The 23,243-nt window shown below is 38.4% G+C and overlaps 1 protein-coding gene across 1 annotated transcript; it reads right to left on the bottom strand.

Annotated features, from left to right (window-relative positions):
• Positions 1 to 839: 839 nt before the first annotated feature.
• BLM (BLM RecQ like helicase) lies at positions 840 to 23,232 on the bottom strand. Its single transcript, XM_026108034.2, has 21 exons — positions 23,000 to 23,232; positions 21,773 to 22,479; positions 20,400 to 20,595; positions 19,824 to 19,939; positions 18,464 to 18,596; positions 16,689 to 17,443; positions 15,971 to 16,144; positions 15,427 to 15,545; positions 13,834 to 13,947; positions 12,970 to 13,068; positions 12,734 to 12,882; positions 11,751 to 11,857; positions 10,827 to 10,987; positions 10,143 to 10,338; positions 9,496 to 9,686; positions 7,963 to 8,110; positions 7,357 to 7,556; positions 6,390 to 6,582; positions 5,558 to 5,680; positions 4,034 to 4,241; positions 840 to 1,175 (listed from the first exon to the last, which is right to left on the bottom strand). Exons 1-21 carry the CDS (start codon positions 23,095 to 23,097, stop codon positions 992 to 994), a joined length of 4,371 nt encoding a protein of 1,456 aa, XP_025963819.2. The 5' UTR covers positions 23,098 to 23,232; the 3' UTR covers positions 840 to 991.
• Between the last annotated feature and the right edge of the window lie 11 nt (positions 23,233 to 23,243).

Raw genomic sequence — 23,243 nt, 5'->3', positions numbered from 1 at the left:
GGGACCCTTGTGTAAGGGCAGCGTTAGCATGATTTGGGGGGTTAAGTGATGTAATCACAGTCTACAAGTACATAGTAGGGCAAAACTACAGCTTGACATGCTCAGGATAAAAAAAGTGTGTATTTTTAAGAGTAAGGTTAATTGAAGCAGTCTTGGGTGCACTAAAGTCACATAAGACAGGTAATAAGATAAGACTAGCTCTCACAGACTCATTGCTCAGACGAGCTGAAGAAAGCTGCTCCTGCGTTTGCTTCACAGGCAATCGGGACATGCTCTGTTCTGCAATTAAATAAACGCACCTATAGAAACAGATGCATGTCCGAACCCTTGCTCAGCATGCGTGAGGATTACCGTGCAAGACGGGAAAAGGGAAGCCAAGAGCAAGTCAGACACCCTTCACCAAGTAGTAATGGCACATGGTGACATGACCACAGAGCTCCACAGCTTTTATCCACACCTGGCTTTCCAGCAGGCTCTGCAGCCCCGATATCTGGGGCAAAAACTGCAACCTACAGAACTTAATTACATTGGATATGTAAGCTTAGCATCCCCAGACTTAAATTTTTGTAGGAACAGTTCAGCTATCTGGCTCTGAAGTACTTAGGCAACTGTCAAGGGAGAAGAACAGAGGCAACCAGGAACCATCCTCTTCGAGCATGTCTTTATGATTCACAGCTCCATTAACTGCTTTTGATTTGTGATCTCAAGTGTACCGAAGTTAGCTGTAAAGCAGGCTTACAATGATTATTTTCACTGAAACACTAGGGCTTCTAAAACTAATCAGAACTCATGTTTGTTTATAATGCACATACTCAGTAAGAAGGAAGTTCTAAATAAGCTTGAGTCTAAAAACATTTATTTAACACAGACTTCTGTATTTGCCAAAATGTACACATCTATTTCAGAAGGTTTAGCAAATGAAATAAAGGTTAATAAAAAAAAATGATTACATCTTAATGGTACACTTTTATACAGTATTTACATTTACTAGTTATAATACTGAATATGAAGGCTGAAGGAATTGTCTATTTTTGGGCTTTGGGGGTGCCATAATCCCCAGTTTTCCACCAGTTCCTTGCATGACGCTAACGGTGTATGATGCTGAACTATAGCCAGATGAAGCTGGAGCCTTGGAGCTGGATGTCTTTTTGGTCCTTCTGTACTTGCTGTAACCACTACAAAATTCAGGGAGAAATTACACTATTACAGTATTTATAGTATGTTATTCATTGTAAATTTGTACATGCGTCAAACATCTGGTTTACTTCCCATATTCCCTACCCATGGTGTATTTACATGGTTGCATACCACAATTAGATTTTCCAGAAGACTATATTTTCATTAAAAGAGGTTTTCTAATACACATGGCTGCATAAATATCTTTGAATTGTAAATCAAGTGTAGTTGTTACTCTGACATCTGCCTAAGGGCGAAAAGCAGCCTGAAACATGGACACAGGATGCTGAACCAACCTGACTCCTATTAATCCAATTAGAGTATCAACTTTAAATGACACTTCAGGGTCAACAGCATTTAATGACTAAAATTTCAGTAGCTAGGAAGGTGAAAAGGGTGGGAGTAAAACCTACTGAGCTGGGAGCTGTTATTTACTGCAAAATCCAGGACTAGAATGAGGAAAAATGGGGCAGAGGAGATGACACACTTGGAAAAAATAAACAGCAGCAGAAAAAATGAGCTTGAAATAAGGTAGACCATATTTTCTCTTTGATAATGAACACAACATTAAAGCTATAAAAAGTCATTAATACATATCAGGAAAACTTAATAGTCTTTAGAATTAGGCACAACTTCAAGTGGGGCTTTTGCTGCGTATTTTGGAGAAGCACACTATATTGTTCTTGTAAATGACCTGAACTCTTCCATGCTGAAATATAATGCAATTTCTATGATATGTATAGACTGCATAAAACCCCACTAAAAGAATGACTCAAGAAATGCAAGATTTCAGGTTGCCTGCATAACCACTCTTGCGCACTTCGTGTTCTCTGTCTCATACAGCAAGTGAGGGAGACTTTCCAGGCGCAGGGGAGAAAGGGTTACAGTTGTGCAACTTGACAGTGCCATAGTATTAGCAACTCTAACTTGCTTCCTTTTTGTGCAAAGGAAGCTATAAGCATGGCATATGTTTAAAAGGTATGACTATAAAAACCAAATAAGAATTTTTTGCTAGTGTTTTCTGATGTCATTTCCCCCCTCCTATTTTTAAAGAGCATTTAGGGAGGGTGGAAGTTCCTCAGCCATTATCCTTTTTTCTTTTGCTTCCTTCTCAGTGATCAATCTTGTTTCAAAGTATGAACCCTTCAGCACAGACTGTTACTACTTGAGTTACAAAACTATACAGGAATAACAAATGAACTAAAAAAAGGACTTCATCCCAAAGGATGAGGCCCAGACTGGCTCTTTCATTACCCTGTGATGGTTTGGTGATAGATCTACCCTAGAAGCTCAAGTAAGATGAGGCTCCTGGACCCAGACTTTATGGTCTTGATGCAGGTTTTGCCTTGCACGGTACAATCAGAGGGAGAAGCTCTGAATTAACAAGCGACGGTGCTCTGAGGCTCAAATTTTCCATCCAATCCTGGAAGTTTTAAGCTGTCTGCGTTTCCAAGTACAGCATCCAGTCAGTTTGCTAATAATGATTATGGCAGTATAATACCAGCACCCTGAAATTTAATGTGACTGCTTAATCTGTGGCGGTCAGGAAAGACAAAAGAAGGATGACTTCTAAATATCATTTTTCACCAGAAGCATTTTAAACAGAAAGTGCCAGAAAACCAAAGTAGAGGATTTACCACCAGCTGCCTGAATAATTTTAAATGCCGTTCCTTGTTCTTGTTCTCAGCTGAGGTATGCAATGTCTTGTACTTGGAACAGGTAAATTTTAGAGGGTAAGCACAAATATCTTTTCAAATTCAGTTAAAAAGTAAAAATGTGATCATCTGCCAAATTATGCTTCTTTCACATGAGCTATGCTAGGATATTTATGGCTACGCACCAGCTCTTTATAACTTCAGCATAGTCTTTGGAAAACAATTGTCAACACAAGAATAAAAACCACATGTGTTGCTGAAAGGAACTGTGAATAAAACTCCTGTTAAGAAAGTTACTCACTGGCTGACATAATTAGGGCAGAGTTAAGGTTGTCCAGGTAACATCTGTGCTTTCCAGCTTCCTTATTTTTCAAAATTAACATTCCCCTATGTTTAATTTTCTAACTTCTAATTTATATTCTTTTAAAATAGTTATGTGCGAGTATTACATAGTAAAACATCATCCAATATCAGAACATAATTCAGATTATTAAGAGGAATCAACTATACCAACACTTAAATGGGTTCATTTTGCCATTGACTCTGCTTTAGTAGAAGTTTAAGCAACACAGTCTCTGCCTCCAAACTGTGAAATAACTTAAAATACTTCTTCACTGCACAAGTATAAAATCAAGACTGAACAGCTACCTTTCATACAGAACCTGCAAAGCTGTTGACTATGCTTCCTTTTGTGCATGATGCCATAAACTGCATTGTCGGTGTAAATTTGCATAGATTTAAGAGCAATACCATAAGCATTATGCTTCACAAACAGCCCAGCAGGAGTGAGAAGAAAAACTACATGCCTACAGATGGCAAAGAGGACATGCCAAATAAGAGAAAACAATCCACTGTAATCAAACTTCAAAGATCATCTTGTAATCTAATTCCAGGTGAGTGAGAAGTATGGAAGTACACTGACAGTACACCTCTAATTTGCCTTCCATACCAAATATTTAAACAACGGAAAGGTACATCATAAGATCATGGCTTATTTCTGCAGCAGCTTCTACTCCCGATATAAATTGAGAAGCTGTATGTTTAATATGTTAGCTTCTGGGAAATAAAGATTTTGCATTGCAGCAGAGTAACAAAGGTAAACACTGGCATTAGTAGAACTGGTGTGGTGGTGAACCATACTGAAAAGCCCCAAATTAAATTAAATGTTTTTAATGAACTAGAACTAACCACAAGCAACGTACCCTTTGGAACGAAATTGCTGACTACCACCATTACTTGACTTTTTCCTCTTCGATTCTCTGAAGTTTGGCAGCCTTTTCCTTTTCTTTCCTTGGTTTGTATTATTGCGGAAATAACTTGAAGTTGTAACTGCATCTTCTGCTTCTTCATCACTCTCAAGCGTTCCAGTGCTTCCTGTAGCTGTGTCGCCACTTTGGCAGGCAGCATCATCTACAGATAGACAATGAATTAAAACCAGTGAAAACAAGACACTGCCTGGGGCAGTCAGAACTGTCAGCCGGAACACACTAATTTTACCAAACTTCTGTCCTTGCTGTTCAAAACCTCTTTGCACTGCTTTTATCCTCATGATGCTCTGGGCTCATACAAAGACCTTGCTCAGGTTGGTGTAAAGTAAAGACAGTAGGCTGTTTTGATTTAGCTCCTCATGACATACAAGTATGCTGGCCAACCCTATTTTCTCAAGCTTGGTTTCTCGTCTAAACTACGTTGCAACACTGGGCTTTCTGCCTTTATACTCTCTTCCTTGTATCAGTTGGACAAGAAGTAGGTAATATACCATACTACTACTGTCAAATACGGCACTTCTTTTTAAGAAAAGCAGCAGGAAACACTGAAGGGCTCAGACAGCTAAGAGCTCCTTCTCAATCAGTCATGATCAAGAGGGACATGATTCTTTGCACAAGCAGTAGAATAAAATACTTTTAAAAGAGTCAGGATTGTAGACATGCGCTTAACACCTGCAGTTATTAATACTGCAATAAGAACGAACGGCCTCCTTAAATGTAACCATAAATCACCTTAATATTGCAGACCACAATGTCAAATCTGATAGTCAAGCTGTATTAAATATTGGAATTACAATACAGGCTACAGTGCTATGCTTGCATTAAGTTATTAAATTTATTAATCTCAGGGCTAAATTCTCCACTGAGCTGCACTTTATGTTTTAGGTTATAACTGTGCAAAGGCACTGTAAAACACAATAATTCTGACTTGATAGTTTTTTTTTTTTTTTTTACACCTATTTTTGGAAGTTCTTTGCATTTGAGCAAGGACTAGTCAGTACAGATCTGGACTTGCTGACCTCAATTCCTATGAAAACTAAAGGGCAGTAGTTACAGATTACCTGTCATGCTACAACACTACCCCATATGTACTTGACACAAGCAGAAGCATATAAAGAAGATGCTAGACTTTTAACTTCAAGGTTAGAAGTCTCAATATAATTAAGGATTCTATAAATCCCAATAACTGACAGGTAACGAGCAAAGCAGCAGTCTGTTTAGTTTTTTATTTACTTCTCATTAGCCTTTTTCAGCTATGCCAAATTTTCTCTGCTATTTCCTCACTAAAGACCTTTGTATGCTCCAAAACATGCAATTGTTCCTTCTTTGTAATTACTGAATTGCAAGAGTTAGTGATTTGTGTTTAAAACAAGATAACCTTTTAGTGGAGCTTCTTACAGAGAAAAAGGGAGGGTTTTAAATAGAAAAATATACATACAGGTACAAAGGATACTAAACCTGGTTGCCTCCACTCAGAGTACTTATCCATCACTTTAATTATTTCTGCACCATACTTTTCCAGTTTATCTTCTGTGACACCATCAACCTGCAGCAAAACCTCCACATCAGATGACAAGGTTTCTATAAATAAATAGAATGTAACAGAATATGAATTAGATACATCAAACAAAACTGTTTAAGATGAGGTAACACCGGATGAAATGAGAAAATTCAAATAAGAGCACAGATAAGTTAAAAAGCAGTGTTCAGAGATGCATTTTTTGAATTTTGTTAAAATAAGAACATAATTGTTCCATTAGGAAAAATGGAGTTAGAAGTTCACATCTGCAGACTAAGTGAACAAAGTCTCAAATGCTTCAAAATTTGTTTCAGGTATTCAATAAGGAAAAAGAACTTGAGCACTACTTATGACCTCTGCCACGGGTTTTAAGAGAGATCATAGTAGAATATTCTGGAGGAAATTCATTCCTTTTAGTGCCATGGTATGCCCTAAGTCTCCAAGAAAGGAAGCCTTTATTCTAGCAGATTTACTTCTAGCTGGTTAGCACAAAAACTAGAGAAGAAGATTGCTCTAAAACTGCTTCAAAGTTTGGTTTGCAGTATTACTTGGCTGTCTACCGTACCTAACCAGCAGGACCTGCTACAGCACAAAATACACCTCCACAGGACCTATGCTATGTCAGCTATTTCCACGGGACTCGTTCAGTTATGTGTATTTAAACCAGTCCTCTGAAGATGTTAGAAATTGTAGATTTTGTCAGAAAAGGCTACAATTGCACATGCAGTCTACTACCTGTAGAGGTTCCAAGTAATGAAAAGCTGATCTTACCTGCTATTTTCTTGAGAGTTGAAGTACTGAAAATGTTGAAGTAATGCATATCAAACACTTTCCCAAGAGTTTTGCATGTGTCCGTAAGTTCCCCAAGGCACTTTTTAACCATCTCTTCCCGCTGTGACATTTTTGTTACAGAAGCTCTTTGCTTTCTAATGGTACTGGCACTTTCGGTTTCGTGGAACTCCACCTGTTAAAATAAACCAACCAACAACTTCCATCAGGGGAGTTTCTGCAGAACCATCATTAGAAGATTGATTGATCACACAGGAGAACAGTGAAGAAAACAAAGCATATTGTTCAACTGAACCAAAAAAATACTATTTATGCAGTACATATGATCTTTTTTATAGGTTACTTCATAAAGCAATAATTCTCAACTGTCCTAAAGTGTCTTCTACAAAGAACTAGTAAAGTGAGTATATACAACATGGGGGAGGGCAGGGGGGAACAAAAACAAAACTGAAAACCCAACACAGATAGCTTTGAGTAGAGGCCACTAGGTCTAATGCTGAGGGCTCTTTTCTTCTTCAAATACAGCACTAGTGTGGAGGAGACATTGCTTCAAGCAATTCTGGGACTGTTTCCAGGAACCTTCTTGAAGTGCATCTGCCTCCAGAGCTCACCATTTACTAGAAAAAACAGAGCAGAAAACACAGGAGAAGGTAGTGCTGTTCTTTTTCTCTTCTTAGCTAGCTCTTTATGTGTTGGTTGTAACCTTTTCTTCTTCTTAAGGTGGAATCAGGTGGAAGGGAGAAGAAAAGAAAGATTCAAGCCTCTCCTATCCTCTGAAATCCACCTTTTGCCTCATGGCATTATTAGAATACTGGAGTAGAAATTATGCTTGTTGGATTCTGCTCCCTGCATCTGTTAAAGATTAGCTCCACTACATCAATTTGTAGGCAAATTATACTTAAACTATCCTGGACTATATGCTGTATAAAACCTGTACCATGTTCCTTACCTGTAGTAATCCATCCAGCACAGCCCGTGCTTTCTCTCCTAGAATTACATATGCTACAGCTTGGTCATTAGCTGTGATATACAAGTCTTCATCCAGAATCTTGTCCAGGACCAGTTTTCTGAACAGTCTTTCAACATTATGCCTTGAGTAGGCAGCACCCCTCCCAAATATTCCAGACTGAATCTTCGCGCTCTTTGTACCTGTGCAATAGGAGTAACAGGATTAGCCTGCAACAAGAAAGCCTACATACATACATACATATTTACAGACTTGTGGAAGACTCCCAAGTGACACTGCATAGTCTGGGCACAAAAAACCCCCAAACCAAACCAAACAACCCCCCCCCCCCCAAAAAAAAACCCACCCACAATCTCCCCTCAAAAACACTTCCCCCCCAAAACAAAATAAACCATGTAAGCACTAGAAACTCTGAGTGCCACCAGAAAGCTAATATAACACTATAGCCACCTGAAAGCTATTAGAACTTTAGCTTCCTTGGAAAAATAACTTTGTCAAATATATCTTGTTTTTAAACCATTGTTGATGCTACATGGGACCTTCTGATGCTTAATCAAGATCTGATACAGCAAGTCTAGCAGTACTTACCTAAGAAAATGTCAACCATCATATTCAATGTGTATCTTCCAGAACCTGTATTTCTCTTCCCATTTATTCCTCCCATTTGTCCACAATGTTCCTGTACAAATCTTATAATGCTTTTCACTTCATCCGTTACATTTCTTGATTTGTAATCCTATTCAAATAGACTTGATTAGGAAAAAAGTGATTTGGTTCTATTCTAATGCAAATTGTAACTGACTTGTTTCATTATTAAGCTTTTTCTAGGCATGAATTAATTTTGCTCCAAACACAGAAATAGCTATTTCCTAGTTAGTACATGTACAGTGATATCGCATAGTCACGGGAATTCTGGATTAGATAATATTTTGAAAATGCAAGAAGATAAAGACATACCAACTGATTGCATATAATCTCTATTACATTAATTTGATACAGTGAGCTGCAAGATTGCTGAGTGAGTACTAGTAATCATGGTTAATTGTTTTTAAAGCATTCCTATAAGTATTCTACTGCAATGCACTAGAATTTACACTTCCAATACACATTAAAATGAGGAGACTAGACTGAATATACATTATCCTAGCCAATTTTTATTACAATCACAGATGTGTAGGGTAATGCTTCAAACACAGGACTGAGAAGCAACACCCTCAGCTATAATAGTACTGATCTGGTTTACAGAGAACAGTAGCCTTCCCCATAGTTTTCCCCATGTGTAAAAATGGGATCATACTATCCCTGTGACAATACTAGGACCTTTAGCATTTGGGTCCTTTCAGCCCTACTCAGTTTAAATACAGTTTAAATGTAAGATTAAAGTATGAAGTTTTCCAAGTGCTGGAGCACAATGCCTTAAAAACAAACAAACAAACAAACAAACAAACAAACAAAACAACCCCCCCAAAAGCTTAAAATGCCTAGAATACCCAATTCCATACCTAAAATTATCGAATCCTTGTTGCTGAATGTACTTTTTTCTGAAAAGATCAGATAATCAAAGATGGTCTAAAATCCTATGTAAGAACAGCAGGAGAAGATGAAGCAACTACTTGACGGCCACTTCAACAGCTATCTTCTGCTCCACTCCTGTTCATGCTACTGACTAGGTTTGCTTTAAACCTTGACACACAAACCCTGCTCTTTGGGCCACCTCCACGCAGTATCTACCCCCTAACATGGCATGCACATGCTACAAAGCAGCACAAAGCAGCCTTGAACACATCAGAATATACAGTTTCCCTTTAGCTATTCCAGTGGATCTTGTATTAGTTCCTCCCTCCAGTAGACACTATTACCAAAGCAGCCACGCTAGAAGAACATCCTTACACCTCATCAGTACTTCTCTCAGAAATAGGAGCTTAAGTTCATGGATAGGTGGTGCAATTCTGCTCAAGGTAAAACCACAGGAATAATTCAAAGCATCCAGCATCACAAAAATACAAAAAATCTCATTCATTTTCTCTATTTGCCTTCACAAATGTAATGTTAGCATTTTTTTTTAAGGCAACTATATAAAAATCAGTTTAACGACCCTCTAAACAAGAGCCACATTTTTACCTTCTTTCTACTGCAGTTATCACAAGATACTTCTGGGTGATCTTTACAAAAATTAGGATTAAAGTTAGTTTCCCCAAAGTAGGCCAAAAGCTGAATTCTCCGGCAGTCAACGACATTCTCACAGTAATGAACCATACTGTACAGGTTGTTAAAGTGGGTCTGTCTTGTGTGAGCGTTTCCATCTTTTTCCACTGAAACACAATAAATTCAATTGCATTTGTTATATCTGCACTTCTGTTTAAATATTATCAGACATACTTTTTTAGTATTTTGTTTTGTCTCAGCAAGTTAGTATAGAATAAAGCTAGTATAGATTTTTTTTTACCTCTAAAGATTTAAAGAATGGAAAAGGGAAAAGAGACCTAGAATGACAAAAATCAAGAAACAGCTATGTATAAAACAATTGGTTTTGACTAAAATTAGGGACAAGTGACAAAAATGTTTCAGTACAGAAATTGACTCAATAATAATAAAATTGACTCATAAATAATAAAAATGAAGATGCAGGGTTCTCCCATCTTTGCAGTACAATACAATACATGGTGCTTCTAAATGACAAAATAAAACAATCCAAATGAAAGAGACCAGTGACTAAGTAATTTGTTTACTATTGTGTTATTAAGTTACAAACACAAGATTTCACTTACTTAGTATTAGCCTTCTAAGTCTAGTTACATCACTATAACTGTAGAAAAGCAGACAGTGAGACATTTCACCATCTCGTCCAGCTCTGCCAGATTCTTGGTAATAACCTTCTATAGATTTAGGGAGTGAAGCATGGATAACATAGCGTACATCGGGTTTATCAATTCCCATTCCAAAGGCAATTGTTGCACATATAACCTACAACAGAAATAATAATTTGTTATATAAAGGTCTGAAAGCTATTTATGGAAAACCATACACCAAAAATAGATATGTAATCAGGCTTAGGAAACTGTGCACAATGTAGAATTTAAATTGTAATTGCAAGAAGACTACAAAATAGCAAAAATATCTCTGCTTCTTTCAGAAAAGCTATCCAAGACAAATTGAAAACTAAGAATTCTAGAGGCTCAGTATAATTTTCGGCAGCATGCCTACAGCCGTTGCAGAAGCCTCACACAGCTCGTTTTCTTCCTCCCCAAGTGTCATACCTCAGTGTAGTCCTGCAGCCTTTGGTTTGTAAAATTCTCAAGAAGAATAACACTAACATGTTTTTACAGATCTGATCAGTTATTTCACATTGCAACTAACTGGGCAAAAATATTACAAATCTTTGTTTTCATTTACTAGGTTAAGAGGGATAAAAGTGCTCTATTCACGTTTTTTTTCATTTGCTTTTCTTTTACCTGGCATCCTTCTTGATTAATCCACTTTTTTTGTACAAGATCTCTATTGGAGTCAGTGAGGCCAGCATGATAGGCAAGTGCAGCAAGACCTTCCTTCTGCAGAATGGCAGCTGTGGTATCACATTCATGCCGTGAAAGGCAATAAATTATCCCAGAGTCATCTGCAAATATAAAAAAGATTTGTGCTTTCTTCCCTTTCACTTGCTTTACCAAATACATTTATTCCAACAGGGAGAGGTTGGTAAGAGCAACTGTTTATAGAGAAGCAATTTTATTAACACCAGATGTTTTTGTTAATTTTTCCTCACTCGACTCCATGTTTTTTTGTGGGGTGAGATCAGGAGAAGATTTCCCGCTCAGTACTATGCAATCTGAGGATTTAAAATCCATAAATGAAGACCTACATGAATGGAGAGCTAGAGCAGTTTAGTAAATGATGCACTGGGTTACAGCAACGCAGAAGCTATGAAGGGAACTTGTTGTAGTTGACTCCCAGTGGCTGGTGCTGTACAATTCCAAGAGAGCCTGAACAGGTAGGAGTCACTGGAGATGTCTTCAAGAGGAACCACAGCTAAGCAGGCCAGCAGAATTAAACAATCAAAAACTCATGGATATTAGATGACCTTTATATTCAGGATACACAACAATAAGGATCTGACAACCTCTAGAAAGATTATTCAGGAGCATTACCATAATCATCTTTGTCATCTTAACTTGACAACCTAACTTTAAGATGTCTGTAAATCTGATTCCCATTATTAGCAATATAATTTGGTCTCCAATTTGTTCTTCTAAATATATTAGCCGTTTCAAGAAGGCATAAGTTTTGGGGGGTTTATAGTATTATAAAAGCTTTTCCTGCCTTCCTACCAAACAGTAGTTGATAAAAACCTATACAAGCACACTATGTTGCTCAGTACTCACATGGATGATGTTTTCTGATCCATTCCAAGCAATCCATTGCCACCTTTTTTGGCTTCTTGGGCAGTACATCGTATTTCAAGTTATGCCTGTTGAAGCTCATTGTAAACCTAAAATATGATATTTCATTGGTGCTCGTCAGTCTTAAGGCACAATAATCCTTTCAACAAGCTCAGAACTGACTGGAATGTCTCAAATTCAAGTAGTTACCATTTGTTCTGTGTATTTACAAAGGAATTACTGTTCCACTTTGCCCCACTGAGATTCATTTCACACAGACTTTGGATCTGAAATTATTTCATCAAGTGAAACATTCCTGCATTTTTCCTATAGTCATGAAAAAAGAAAACTACATTGCACCATGCAAATCATGAAGGAAGAAATGCCTGTAAATATAGCAAGCACACCGTGATTTGCCTGCCCTTCATTTTCCTTTTTAAATATTTGCGTCCACATCAAACCTTTCAAATTTGCAGAAGTGTCACCTCCTGTATCTTCTACCCTGAAATATATTTCTAAAATAAAAAATTTCTAATAAAACTGAAGCGTTTTCCTTTTCATCATATACAATGAAAACGCTACAATACAATCCAGATCCCAATGGTATCTCCATTACTTGTTACTTCCAGTGTTCGTTAAAAAACATACCTCCAGCTTTTGGACTTTTCCAGCATTCTCATGAAAAGCACCCTAAAATAAAACTTTCATGTCTTGTCAATGATAGACAAAATTTTGAGATGATATTTTCTTTTAAGAAATGTCTCTCGCCATGCCAGGAAGAGTTTCACAAGCTTTTTTTCCTCTCAATTTAATATTTTGCATTTGAGGCACATTACATTCCACATATACGTTCTCATTATATCAGATACAACTGTAAAACTATTTCAAATGGATCTTTAACGCTTTTCTTTCTTTCCTAAATTTTCCATTCCAAAGATGTTCTACAATTCATACAAATTGTTTCATGAAACTGCTGAACAACTTACACTTGTGGTTTTAGCATCTCGAGCTGATTCTGAATATCTTTTTGTACTCTGGGATTAGCAGTGGCAGTAAGAGCCATCATAGGAACAGAGTGAAACTTCTTGCGGAGCATATTCAGACGCTTGTAGTCTTTTCGAAAATCATGACCCCACTAATTTAAAAACAAAAATTTAAATATCACTGAATAAGATGCTCCAATTACAATATTTGCCATTGAAAAAAAAATGAAGGTGTTTACCTGACTGACACAGTGAGCTTCATCAATGACAAAACGTGATAGTAGTTTCCTGTCATACAGATTTTCTAGGGCAGACATCAGTCGGCCACTTGCACAAACCTAGGTACACATTCAAGAGTGGCATTAAAAAAAAAAAGGCACAGTGTCACTCTAAGAACACAGAAGCAATTGTTCTGTGCACCAGTTACTTTTGACTACATACGTAAAGCTTGAAAGCACAGAGGTGATGGCTATCAACCTCATTTTAATTGACAATGAAGCAGTTGATGTGGTATTGCCATAAGATTCTAGGATCAGCTATGCAAAGGTCCTATCTCAGTAAATTAAATGACTTCTATGTCACAAAAGACAGGAAAAGACAATGCTGAAGACAGCAATTTAATCAGCACATTAAACAGTCCCCTTTTACAAAGCACTTGTGGAATAATCTCTGTTTTTTAAAGGCAGCATATAATTAGTTACAAGATAGTCTTTTGATATCCACCTATTACCTTGGTAGTTAGGTATTTTTTCCCCCATAATATCCTATTTAGAGTAGTTTAACAGTTACTCCCCAGAAATTAGCTCCTAAGATGCATTAGGATATATTGAAAAGGATGGGCATGGGGGTTTTGATTTTAAACATTGCATACTCTACAATCAATTTTCATTCTTGGTTAACTATCTTTCTTTTTTCTTTGACTGACATTAATTACATCTGTATAGAGTCTTGCTGAATTCTCTAAAAATATTTACTTCACACTTTTTTTTTTTTGCTAGAAGCCTACTGTGTAAGTTCAATTTTTTTCCCCTCAACCCTTTATAGTAATCAGTAATCTTCCTATTGTTGCCTCCATTGCTTTAAAATTCAAATTAAGCACAAACCTTCTCAGGGGTAACATACAGAAGTTTTATTACAGGATCTTTTTTTGACAACTGCATATATATTTTTGAAGCATCAGCATCTGTTCTATCACCAGTCAAGTATGTTGCAGCAATCTATACAATACAAAAAAAGTATTAAGTTTTAACATGTGCTAAATGTAGAAATACCTCTGATATGTAGTCCAACATCTAGTTATAAACCAGATGAAGAGTTGAAAGTATTTACTATCATCAGTGAAGACTACACAAAGAAGCACTGAAAATGTTAATTACAGATAACATTTAAAGCTCCAGCATAGTGCAGACATCACAGAATTTTTCTATTGATAAAGCCAAGAGACTATAAACCAAATCCTATTCTTCTGCTCCCAATTTTACCAACAGACCAATTGCTGACGTAGGTGAGTCATCTATTTTCTTTGTACTCTTTCCAGTAAGGAAAACAGAAGGGATTCTTGTTTATTGCTCAATATGCTACAAGGTTTAGACTGAATACAGAAAGCAAACAGATCTTAAGATAAGAAACTAAGTTTCTAGGAAGCACAAAATCACAATAAATATCCTCAGTAACAGTGCCCATAGACATACAATAATATTTTGTCAGAAGAAATTGAATATAACTCAGAGCAGCAATTTAATATTAAATTTTAAAGTATAACTTACTATTCATGCTGAATAGTAACAAAGGAATTGGATCCTAAGGACAAAAATGACATAAGACCAGGCCACTGAATACAACCAGCCACAACAACAGAGCCAGTTCTGCCTGACTGTCTCTTGTTCCCCTTGCAAGGGGTAGCTACAGCTCCACAGAGGGAATTCCTCCAGTACATGCGAATCCCCAGGAGTCTCAGAGGTAGTTTAACTAGCTTTTACAGCACTGGCACCCTGGCAACCCAAAAAAAAAAGTGAAGAGCTTGGCCAAGCACAGAATTCTGGAGCAGTCATTAAGTGGCAGAAAACTATTCAAGGGCTGCATCTACTCAGATTATCACAGATGTACTTGACGAGGTAAGGATTTGTCGCAGCTTCAAAAAGCCTGCATCATAGTTCCTTTGATCTCACACCCCAAAACATCTCTGTATTTTTCCCCTAAAATGCATTATCTACCTTTGCTGAGAAAAGAGACACTTCCCTGAAACAAAAGCAGTTCATAACCGGATAGCTTCAGGAGCATATACCTTTTGCACTCGTTGCTCTTTCCTCTGTGTATTATTTTTCCAGAAATACTTAGCATCCCCAGAACCTTCCTAAGTCAGGAATTCTTAATGCCCCTTTCTTTTTTGGAGCCAGACCACTCCTATTTAGGTACCTAAATATAACTCTCAGAAGCTAAGAATCAGGCATCTGTATTTGAAAACTCCAATAACAAATATACACACACATAATAAATTTAGCAGTTAGACTGTCCATAATTTCTAGCTCATCTAATTCAGATCTTCCCAGATAACTTCAATAGGTATGTCCTTTACAGCTTCCAACCAACTATTTTTTGTAGTTCATATTTGAGAGACATAAGATTCATTATAAAATTTCAGATTGCTAATCCACTTACTTGCAGTTTAACTGATTAGATAAGCTGTTTGAACTTACATCTAAAGTCTTCAGTTTCTGAACTTGATCAATTATCAGCGACCTCAATGGAGAGATAACAATAGTGACTCCAGTAGAGACGCACGCTGGTAACTGGTAGCACAAACTTTTACCACCACCTGTAAGGGTTTGACCGAATGCAATATATCTTAGATATAGACGGGAAAGAGGCAGGGATGAAGAAGCAGTGAAAAAGGAGAGTCCTATTTCTGAGCTCACATTTCACAGCACTTTCAGGAACACTTACAAATAACTGTTTTTAAAGTTGATTATGATATCTGAAGGTTACAGACGAGTTATCAAGTGAAGTATTACAGAAGGCACACATGAAATCACTTTCATTCAAAATACCATGGTGCATACAAAATTCCGGAAGTCTTGCATCCACAAAATTCAAGCAACACAATATAACACTATCTCCATAAAGGCACAGAGAGAGAAAAAGCTTCTTGCGGGCCTTGCAAAAGGAGTTTCAGTTCTTCACTTCTCAAATGTGCACCAGACCTCAAAAACCTCCAGCTGCATGATATTTGTAGATACATACCAGTGGGCATTAAGATGAAACAATCTTCACTGAGAAGAGCAGCATTGATGGCCTCCAGCTGGTTTGTCCGGAAATAGTGCAAACCAAACTTCTTGTGAAAAATATTCATCATTTCTTCAGAATGGGAAAATTTAATACCCCTGAAACGTTCTAGTGCTGGATTATTAAGTGGATCTAGTACACAAAGAAAATTTATTTAAAGTTACAATATCAAGTTGCAGTACATCCCTTGCAGTACATCCCTTAAAACTATTTTAAATTGTACTGGAACTTGACTTCAGTGCTCTCACCTCCCCTGTTCCAATATCAGTCACAGAAAATACTGACCTACACCTGTCTACCAGCAGGATCAGGTTTGTTCCAACAAGTGTCCATTTCTGAACATTTTGCATAAAGAGAAAAAAAACTATTGTACAGCTTTGAATTAACAATTGCATCATTATTATTTAATTAAAAACACAGGAAAAACTCTAATTTCCAATTTTAGTAGCTTCATCTTCCTAAGAGCCTTAAACCTCCGTGGCAAATAAATATTTGAGAAGTTTGACATCACTCAAACAAAGAACATCCTACAATAATGACTTTGCAAAAAGACACCAAGAGGAAGTTCCACACAAACAAAATGCATTGGTGTCACCTACAGATAAGTTGTTCAGCTTTAGACTTTTAAAATAAATTAATAAAGGGTAAGACAGTAATCCTAGTTAGCATGACTTACCTGAAGAGTTTTTAGCTGCCATCAAGAAGCTTGATTTTGGAACAGTGGGATTTGATACAACAGCAGATCCTCTGGCCACTGAAGTTATCTTTGACCATAGCGATTTAGCAGGTGGCCCTTCCCTGACTGGCTGATACAATGGCGTAGATGGCTTTTCAGGCGCCGAAACATTCGCTGAATTCTCCCAACTCTCATCAAAATCATCAATATCAAAATGATCAAGATCAAAGTCTGTATCCCTCATATCTAAATCATCTTCTACATTAATGCCCGTAGGAGCTTTGTTTTGAGCTTTCAAAGCCGTGCTGGTAATAGGCCTCTCAGGCAGATGCCCATTTCCATTGTTTCTCGGCACTGGTTTTTCGCACCAGCTGTTGTTGAAAGATGTCTCAGACTGAAGGCTGAGAGAAGTTCTTTCTTTGACATTTATCTTGGAAGAAGAAAGTTCTGTAGTTTCTGGGTAGGTGATATCCCAAACAGTTTGCTTTGAAGCGTAAGAGGTATCCAAGGTATCACATATTTGAAATTTTTTTGTAGAAAAATTGCTTGAATTAACAGTCCCGGAAAACATAGATGGAAGTTCTGTGGGTTTTGGTGACTTTCCATCAGAACTTAAACTACAATTAGGGCCAGAACAAACAGCAGTATCATGATCTGTAGCAGTGCCCTGTCCCATACATGGCTTTCCTGTTCTAGCAAAAACAGTGTTTATGCTACTTTTGTTCAACTTGATAGAATTCGCTAACAATTTTCTCCTGGGAGGGAAAGAAAGGGAAGGAAGAAGGAAAATAAATATATCAGTCACAGGCAACAATAAACCAAGTTTTACAGCATACTTTAAAAATTTTTGTTTCTTTTTACCTCTTCAAAATATTAGCATTTGGCCATTAGGCTGTATTTTCTGCAACTGTATTTTTAAAATAATTAAAACAACTCTTGGGAACAGAGAACAATACCAGAATTTATCTGATTAAAACAATCAGAAAATGACTATATATTCACAGCAGATATTAAAATATAAGAATCTCTAATAGCTTGCCTCATGCAGGCAAGGTGGAGCATATAAAAGTTTTTAAAGGCACAAAACTTAAAGAATTTAAAAGGCATGAACTAAATTATGTTTTTATGTGCTTTCTACAGACCACAACTGACTACTGCAATAAGAGGAAGCAGGATAAGTTAATTTTACAGAGAACATTTAATAAAAGCACACGGTCACGGTCCAATAAAAACATAAAACAAAAACCCAAATCTTAAAACTTTCTCTGCATATTGTGTCATTAGATTATACAGAAGTTAAAGAAGCAGATTGCGGTAGCAATATTCAAACTGAAAAGTGACGTATATGCGGATATTAGGAGCAGTAATAATCACTATAATCAGTGATAACAAGTCTCAGAGGGAATGATAAATTAATCCTTCAGGTATAAGAAATCAGGAGGAACCCTAGAAAGGAGGACAGACTATACCACGTTACCCTGCTTCTTTGGAAGCATCTGGTGCCAGCTACCTTCCAGAAAGAAGATTCAGGACTATCTGTGCCTCAGCTTGAATGCAGAATTGGATTCTTCCTTCAGCTCTTTTGGCAGAATACTGAAACTCTTAATACTTTCAGCACGTTTGGGGATTTTTTTTCTAAAACCTCATTTGGTGAGCAACTTTAAGCCTTTAAAAATCACCCCGTACCATCTTTTCGGTGCAATGGAGACACCTACAGGCATGCTACTGCTTCACACAGAACATGGAAATACTAAGGGCTGTTTTTTAAAACCTACCTGAGATCTCTCTGCTGAAGAAGTTCTTTTGCACATGACAGATACTTAAGCTCATGAATTGGAATGGCATCTACCAATTTACAAATATCATCCATGACACTGTAGAGTTGCTGTTCCAAATGCAAGCCTTTATCTGCAAAATGTAGTGTATTTCAGCATAGAGTACTACTAACCTTTATTAGAACACAGTAGTAAGATGATACCAATCCACCAAAAGACAGAGTGAATTGCAATACCTAAGTCTAAATAATTTACTTTAACTGGTTCTGTGTACGTAAATTCAGTTAAGCTACATAGTTTTGTACTTGCCTTTTAATTAACTATCTATATATAACTTCCAAACCTTTTAACAGTGTTTTCAGATTTACTATGATCAAAAATCACTCAAATTTACATTTGACTTATCTCAAATTACCTCTCCCCAAAACCATAAAAACACGTTTTAATAACATATTATGTTGCAATTGTAGGACGTGCCTTAAAAAACCTCCTAGACATGAAAGTCAGTGCTTGTCAACTCGTTAACTTTCATTTCAGATTCGGTGCCACTGCAAACTATCCGGATTTTGACAATGAATTGCACTGTACCTCAAACTCCTACCAGCAGTGTGGTTCCTCAGGCTAAATTCTGGCCTCTGTTACATTTTCCTAACTGACTTACAATGATGGTGGGAACATTGTCTCTCACAAAAAGCTGAGAGTCAAAATAGATCAAAAATTTGCTACATGTATATACTAAAGTATAAAGAGATGGAAGTTAACTTGATCTCTGGAACAGCATCATTACGCATATTCTTTTTAACACTACTTTGGGCATTCATAGGCACAAATTTTAAATGATCCCATAGAACAGTACATCTTCTATATAACTGAAAGTAAAGTCTGAATTTGCAGTCTTAAAACCACGTTTCACACCCACACTTAGTAACTTTTCATTCTGCAAGTCAAGCTCGGATACATTTTAGTTCAGTATTTCCCAAAATCAGTACCTGTAGGAATCAAATGGAAGAACTAAACCAGCCCAAACTTAGAGTGAAATTTCTTTGTGTTATAGCTGACTTCAGGAACTATTTGGTGTGTCCATGCTTTTAAGTTCTGAAAGGGAAGTTTCTTACATGCCCTGTATGGTACTGACAATCCAGGAATCAGAATGAGACAGCACTTTTGAATCTACGTGATGTATATCCAAATTAAACGGTAAGACTACATCCAAAAATTCTGTACAAGACTCAATCCCCTGCTTCCTTGTCCTGGTCATTGTTAGCTAATGCTCTCAAACTACAAAGAATACTTAGGAGAAAAATAAGTTTCATATCATCCCCAAAACCTAGGGCATAAAATTTCAAAATGTCTCAGATACCTGCATCCTCAGTACCGGTTTCAGCAATAGGCTGCTTTGTGGCAATTTTCTCAGGCTTAGACTCGATGATAGGAGTTGTCGATCTTCCACCAGTAGGAGAGTCTTTGAAAATATTGCTGATATTAAAATGAAAAGTCATTAACATATGGGTATCTATAAATCAAAACATTTCCATAAGAGATGTTTATCTTTTGGAACAACAGCATTTAAGGCATGATCAACAAACGAATTTCTCAAAAGGCAGTTAAAATCCAAGTAAGCAGCTGAGCAGAGTTAGTCACTCCTCCTGCATGCCAGCTTATAGAGACTTGTTTCATGAAACATTTTTCCCCCACTATAAAAGGAAAAATAACCCTGCTTCTTCTGAAGCAAAAGTCATCCTAAACGCTGGCCATAAAAAATATATTTCATAAGACATTAACAGCAGCTGTCAACTGCTAACCTGAGAAGCAACAGTCACAGACTATCAACTCAATCAGTAATTTTTCAACAAGCACTAGTCCTTATGTTGGTTTTGGTAAGGTTTTTTTAAGCATTCCAAATGATACACAGTTTTATCAGTGAAATTCATTTTACCTGATGTTTTTTATGGAAGGTGAGAAGGAAGGCAACTCTTCCTCTGGGGAGGGTGGAATGACATCGCAGTAGTCATCCTCTTCAAGTTCAATGCTGGCGAATGGCTCATTGCCAATCTCATCCAGGTCTGGTTGGCTGTTCTTCTCACCGTTGCTTAGCTTCTGGCTTTCACCATTCTTGTTTTTAACATCAGCAGCTGAAAGAAGTGTATTAATATTGCTGGTAACACTGTAAACTCATTCCGGCATAAACAAAATGCAACTAAATAGCAGAAAAAAATACTACCCAGATTTCAAAACAGTAACTTAATGCAGTTTCTTAAATTTAAAGGACAAGGATATAGTTACTGTTCCCCTTTTCTCCCCCTTGGGGGGGAGTGGGGGCGCCTAGGGGGAGGAAGCACAAAACCCTCTAAGTGTAAAACTTACATAGCTTGCCTTTAACTACCTTTCCCTGTCAAAAGAGAAAAAAGACAGCTTCTTCAAACTTTGTTGAGGTTTATTTTCCTATGAGAAATTTTATAGAAAGCTATTGTTACATTAAATACTAAGTTATATTAAGAAGAGTAGAGTTACAACAGTAGAAAGCTTCACGAAGTAGCACAGTCCCTATACTGGAATTAGAAGATAAATCTACATATATAACATCTTGTAAGACAAGTCCTACTAAGTAAGGCCAATATCATTAATCTATTTTAATTTATTTCACAGAAATAGAAAAAAAAAGTAAGAGGATAGCCTTAAGAAGAAAAATACATGGATTTCAGAAATCCTTTCCCCTCTTCCCCATTTAGTGTACCAGTAGTGTCAGAAAATGTTGTTCAGTATTATTCAGTTGTATAAACACGTATCAACACAAGTAATGACCAAAAATTTCAAAAACTTAACAGGTAACACATACAAAATAGAAGAGCTAAGTGGAACACAGCTGCGAAGAAAGCACTCTGACTGATGTTTTTGAACTTTTCAGTCATAACCAATTTTTAAATGACTGTAAATCTCTGTTGTTTAATATTTCTCATCATTACATTTAGGCATAAGACGATTTTAGGTCTCACTTGCATGAATTATAGAAGTGCCATTCTTTCTATAACATTTCTACAAATTATTTATTTCTGGAATGTCATCTGGAGACTCTTGCAACTCCAGTAGCACCATGCAAGACTACTACTGCAACAACTTCTGCCACAGAGAAAGTGCTCCACTACGAGCTGCCGCACTTTGGTACATGGATTTTGTTTCAGTAAACCCCGTTTGCCAAAGACCGCTTTTCACACTAAGAGCTACGTAAAATCTACATTTCTGAAAAATCTCAGTGAGCAAACACGAATGTATTTTCTCCTAGTTTAGCAGTACTTTAAAATAAATCATTACCTGCATAAGCCTCTTCATCATGTGAAATCACTTCTGCAGATAAATTCTCTTGAAGATCCTCACCTGCAGTCTTGCTACTGCTGCAGGGAACTTCATCCCCAAGACAAATCAAAGATCTCTGAGATAAGCACTGCTGCTCATCATGAAGAGATATTTCATTATGCTCGGAAGTGCTACGCTTTAGAGGTGCCGTGTCATTTGTCACGGTCCCAGGTGACCCTGGTAGCTTGTTCACAGAGGAATGTGACCTCTGGGGAGTCTTGCCACTCGTCTGACCTTTGGGGGATAAAATTGATCTGGAATATTTCTTATCAATTCCTGATAAATCAAAGTCATCTATATCGTCCCATTCATCTTCTATGGTAATAACAGACTCAGCCAAACGACGGGGGTCAGTTTCCTGCGAGGGGGCATGGCCAGGCCTCCTTCCAGACGTACGTACGTCTTTCAAACCTTGCTCAAGATCCTCCAAGGAATCTGCAAGCACCTGGCTTGCACAGGACGGCTTTAACTCTTGTCCATTGGATGTCCTTGGAAAGAAGTCTTGGATTTTTGTTTTCTTATCCTTAGATACACTAAGGGACGAAAAGGGTTTGGCCAGTGAAGTATTAACATCCTTATCCTTCAGCGCTGAAATGCTCGGTGTGCTGAGGCACTCTCCGGACAGGGCACTGGCTGGCAAGGCTCTTTTCTTGAATGTAAAACCTCTGGAAAAATAGAGATCGTTCTGTTAGTTTATTTGCACATCTCCACGCTCCTGGGAATTAAATGTATTTTTCATTTAAAGCCACACCACGGTAACCAGGCAGGAGAGCAGCAGCACCGCAGCAGGGAGGCTGCACACGCTGCAGACTGCAATCATGAGAGAGACCGACAGCGACGAGACCGGACCGGGGCCTGGGCCCAGGACCGGGGCTAGGGAGTGGGCCAGGGCCAGGGCCAGGAGGGGACCAGACCAGGGACCGGGACAGGGCCAGGAACCAAGACTAGGCCAGGGTCAGGGCCCAGGACTGAACCGAGGACAGGGCCCGGGAGGGAACCGGACCAGGGACCGGGTCAGGAACCAAGACCAGGCCAGGGTCCGGGCCCAGGCCAGGGACCGCACCAGGGATGGGGACCGGGCCAGGGACAGCCCCTTCCCCGCGCGAGCCGCCTCCGCCCCTGCCGGGGGGCAGCGGGCCGGGCCGAGGCCCCGGTACCTCAGGGCGGCGAGGGGGTGACACTCACGCGGTGCGGTGCCGCGCGGCGGGCGGCGCGCGGAGGCCGCCGCGGGCCGAGTGGAGCCGCAGCTGCTCGCGCAGGTTGTTCTGGGGCACGGCGGCCATGGCGCGCCGCCCCGCCGCCGGGGGGCGCCCTCCACGCCGCCCCGCGCTCGGCGCCCCGCGCCCGCCGCCGCCTTCGCATTCGGCGCCAAGCGGCCGCCGCGCGCCTCCCCATTGGCCGGGGGCCGCGAGAGCGGAAGGGGCGGGGC

This window comes from Dromaius novaehollandiae, chromosome 10 (genome assembly GCF_036370855.1).
Source record: "Dromaius novaehollandiae isolate bDroNov1 chromosome 10, bDroNov1.hap1, whole genome shotgun sequence".
Lineage (NCBI taxonomy): Eukaryota > Metazoa > Chordata > Aves > Casuariiformes > Dromaiidae > Dromaius > Dromaius novaehollandiae.
This window is presented reverse-complemented; position numbering and strand designations above follow the sequence as displayed.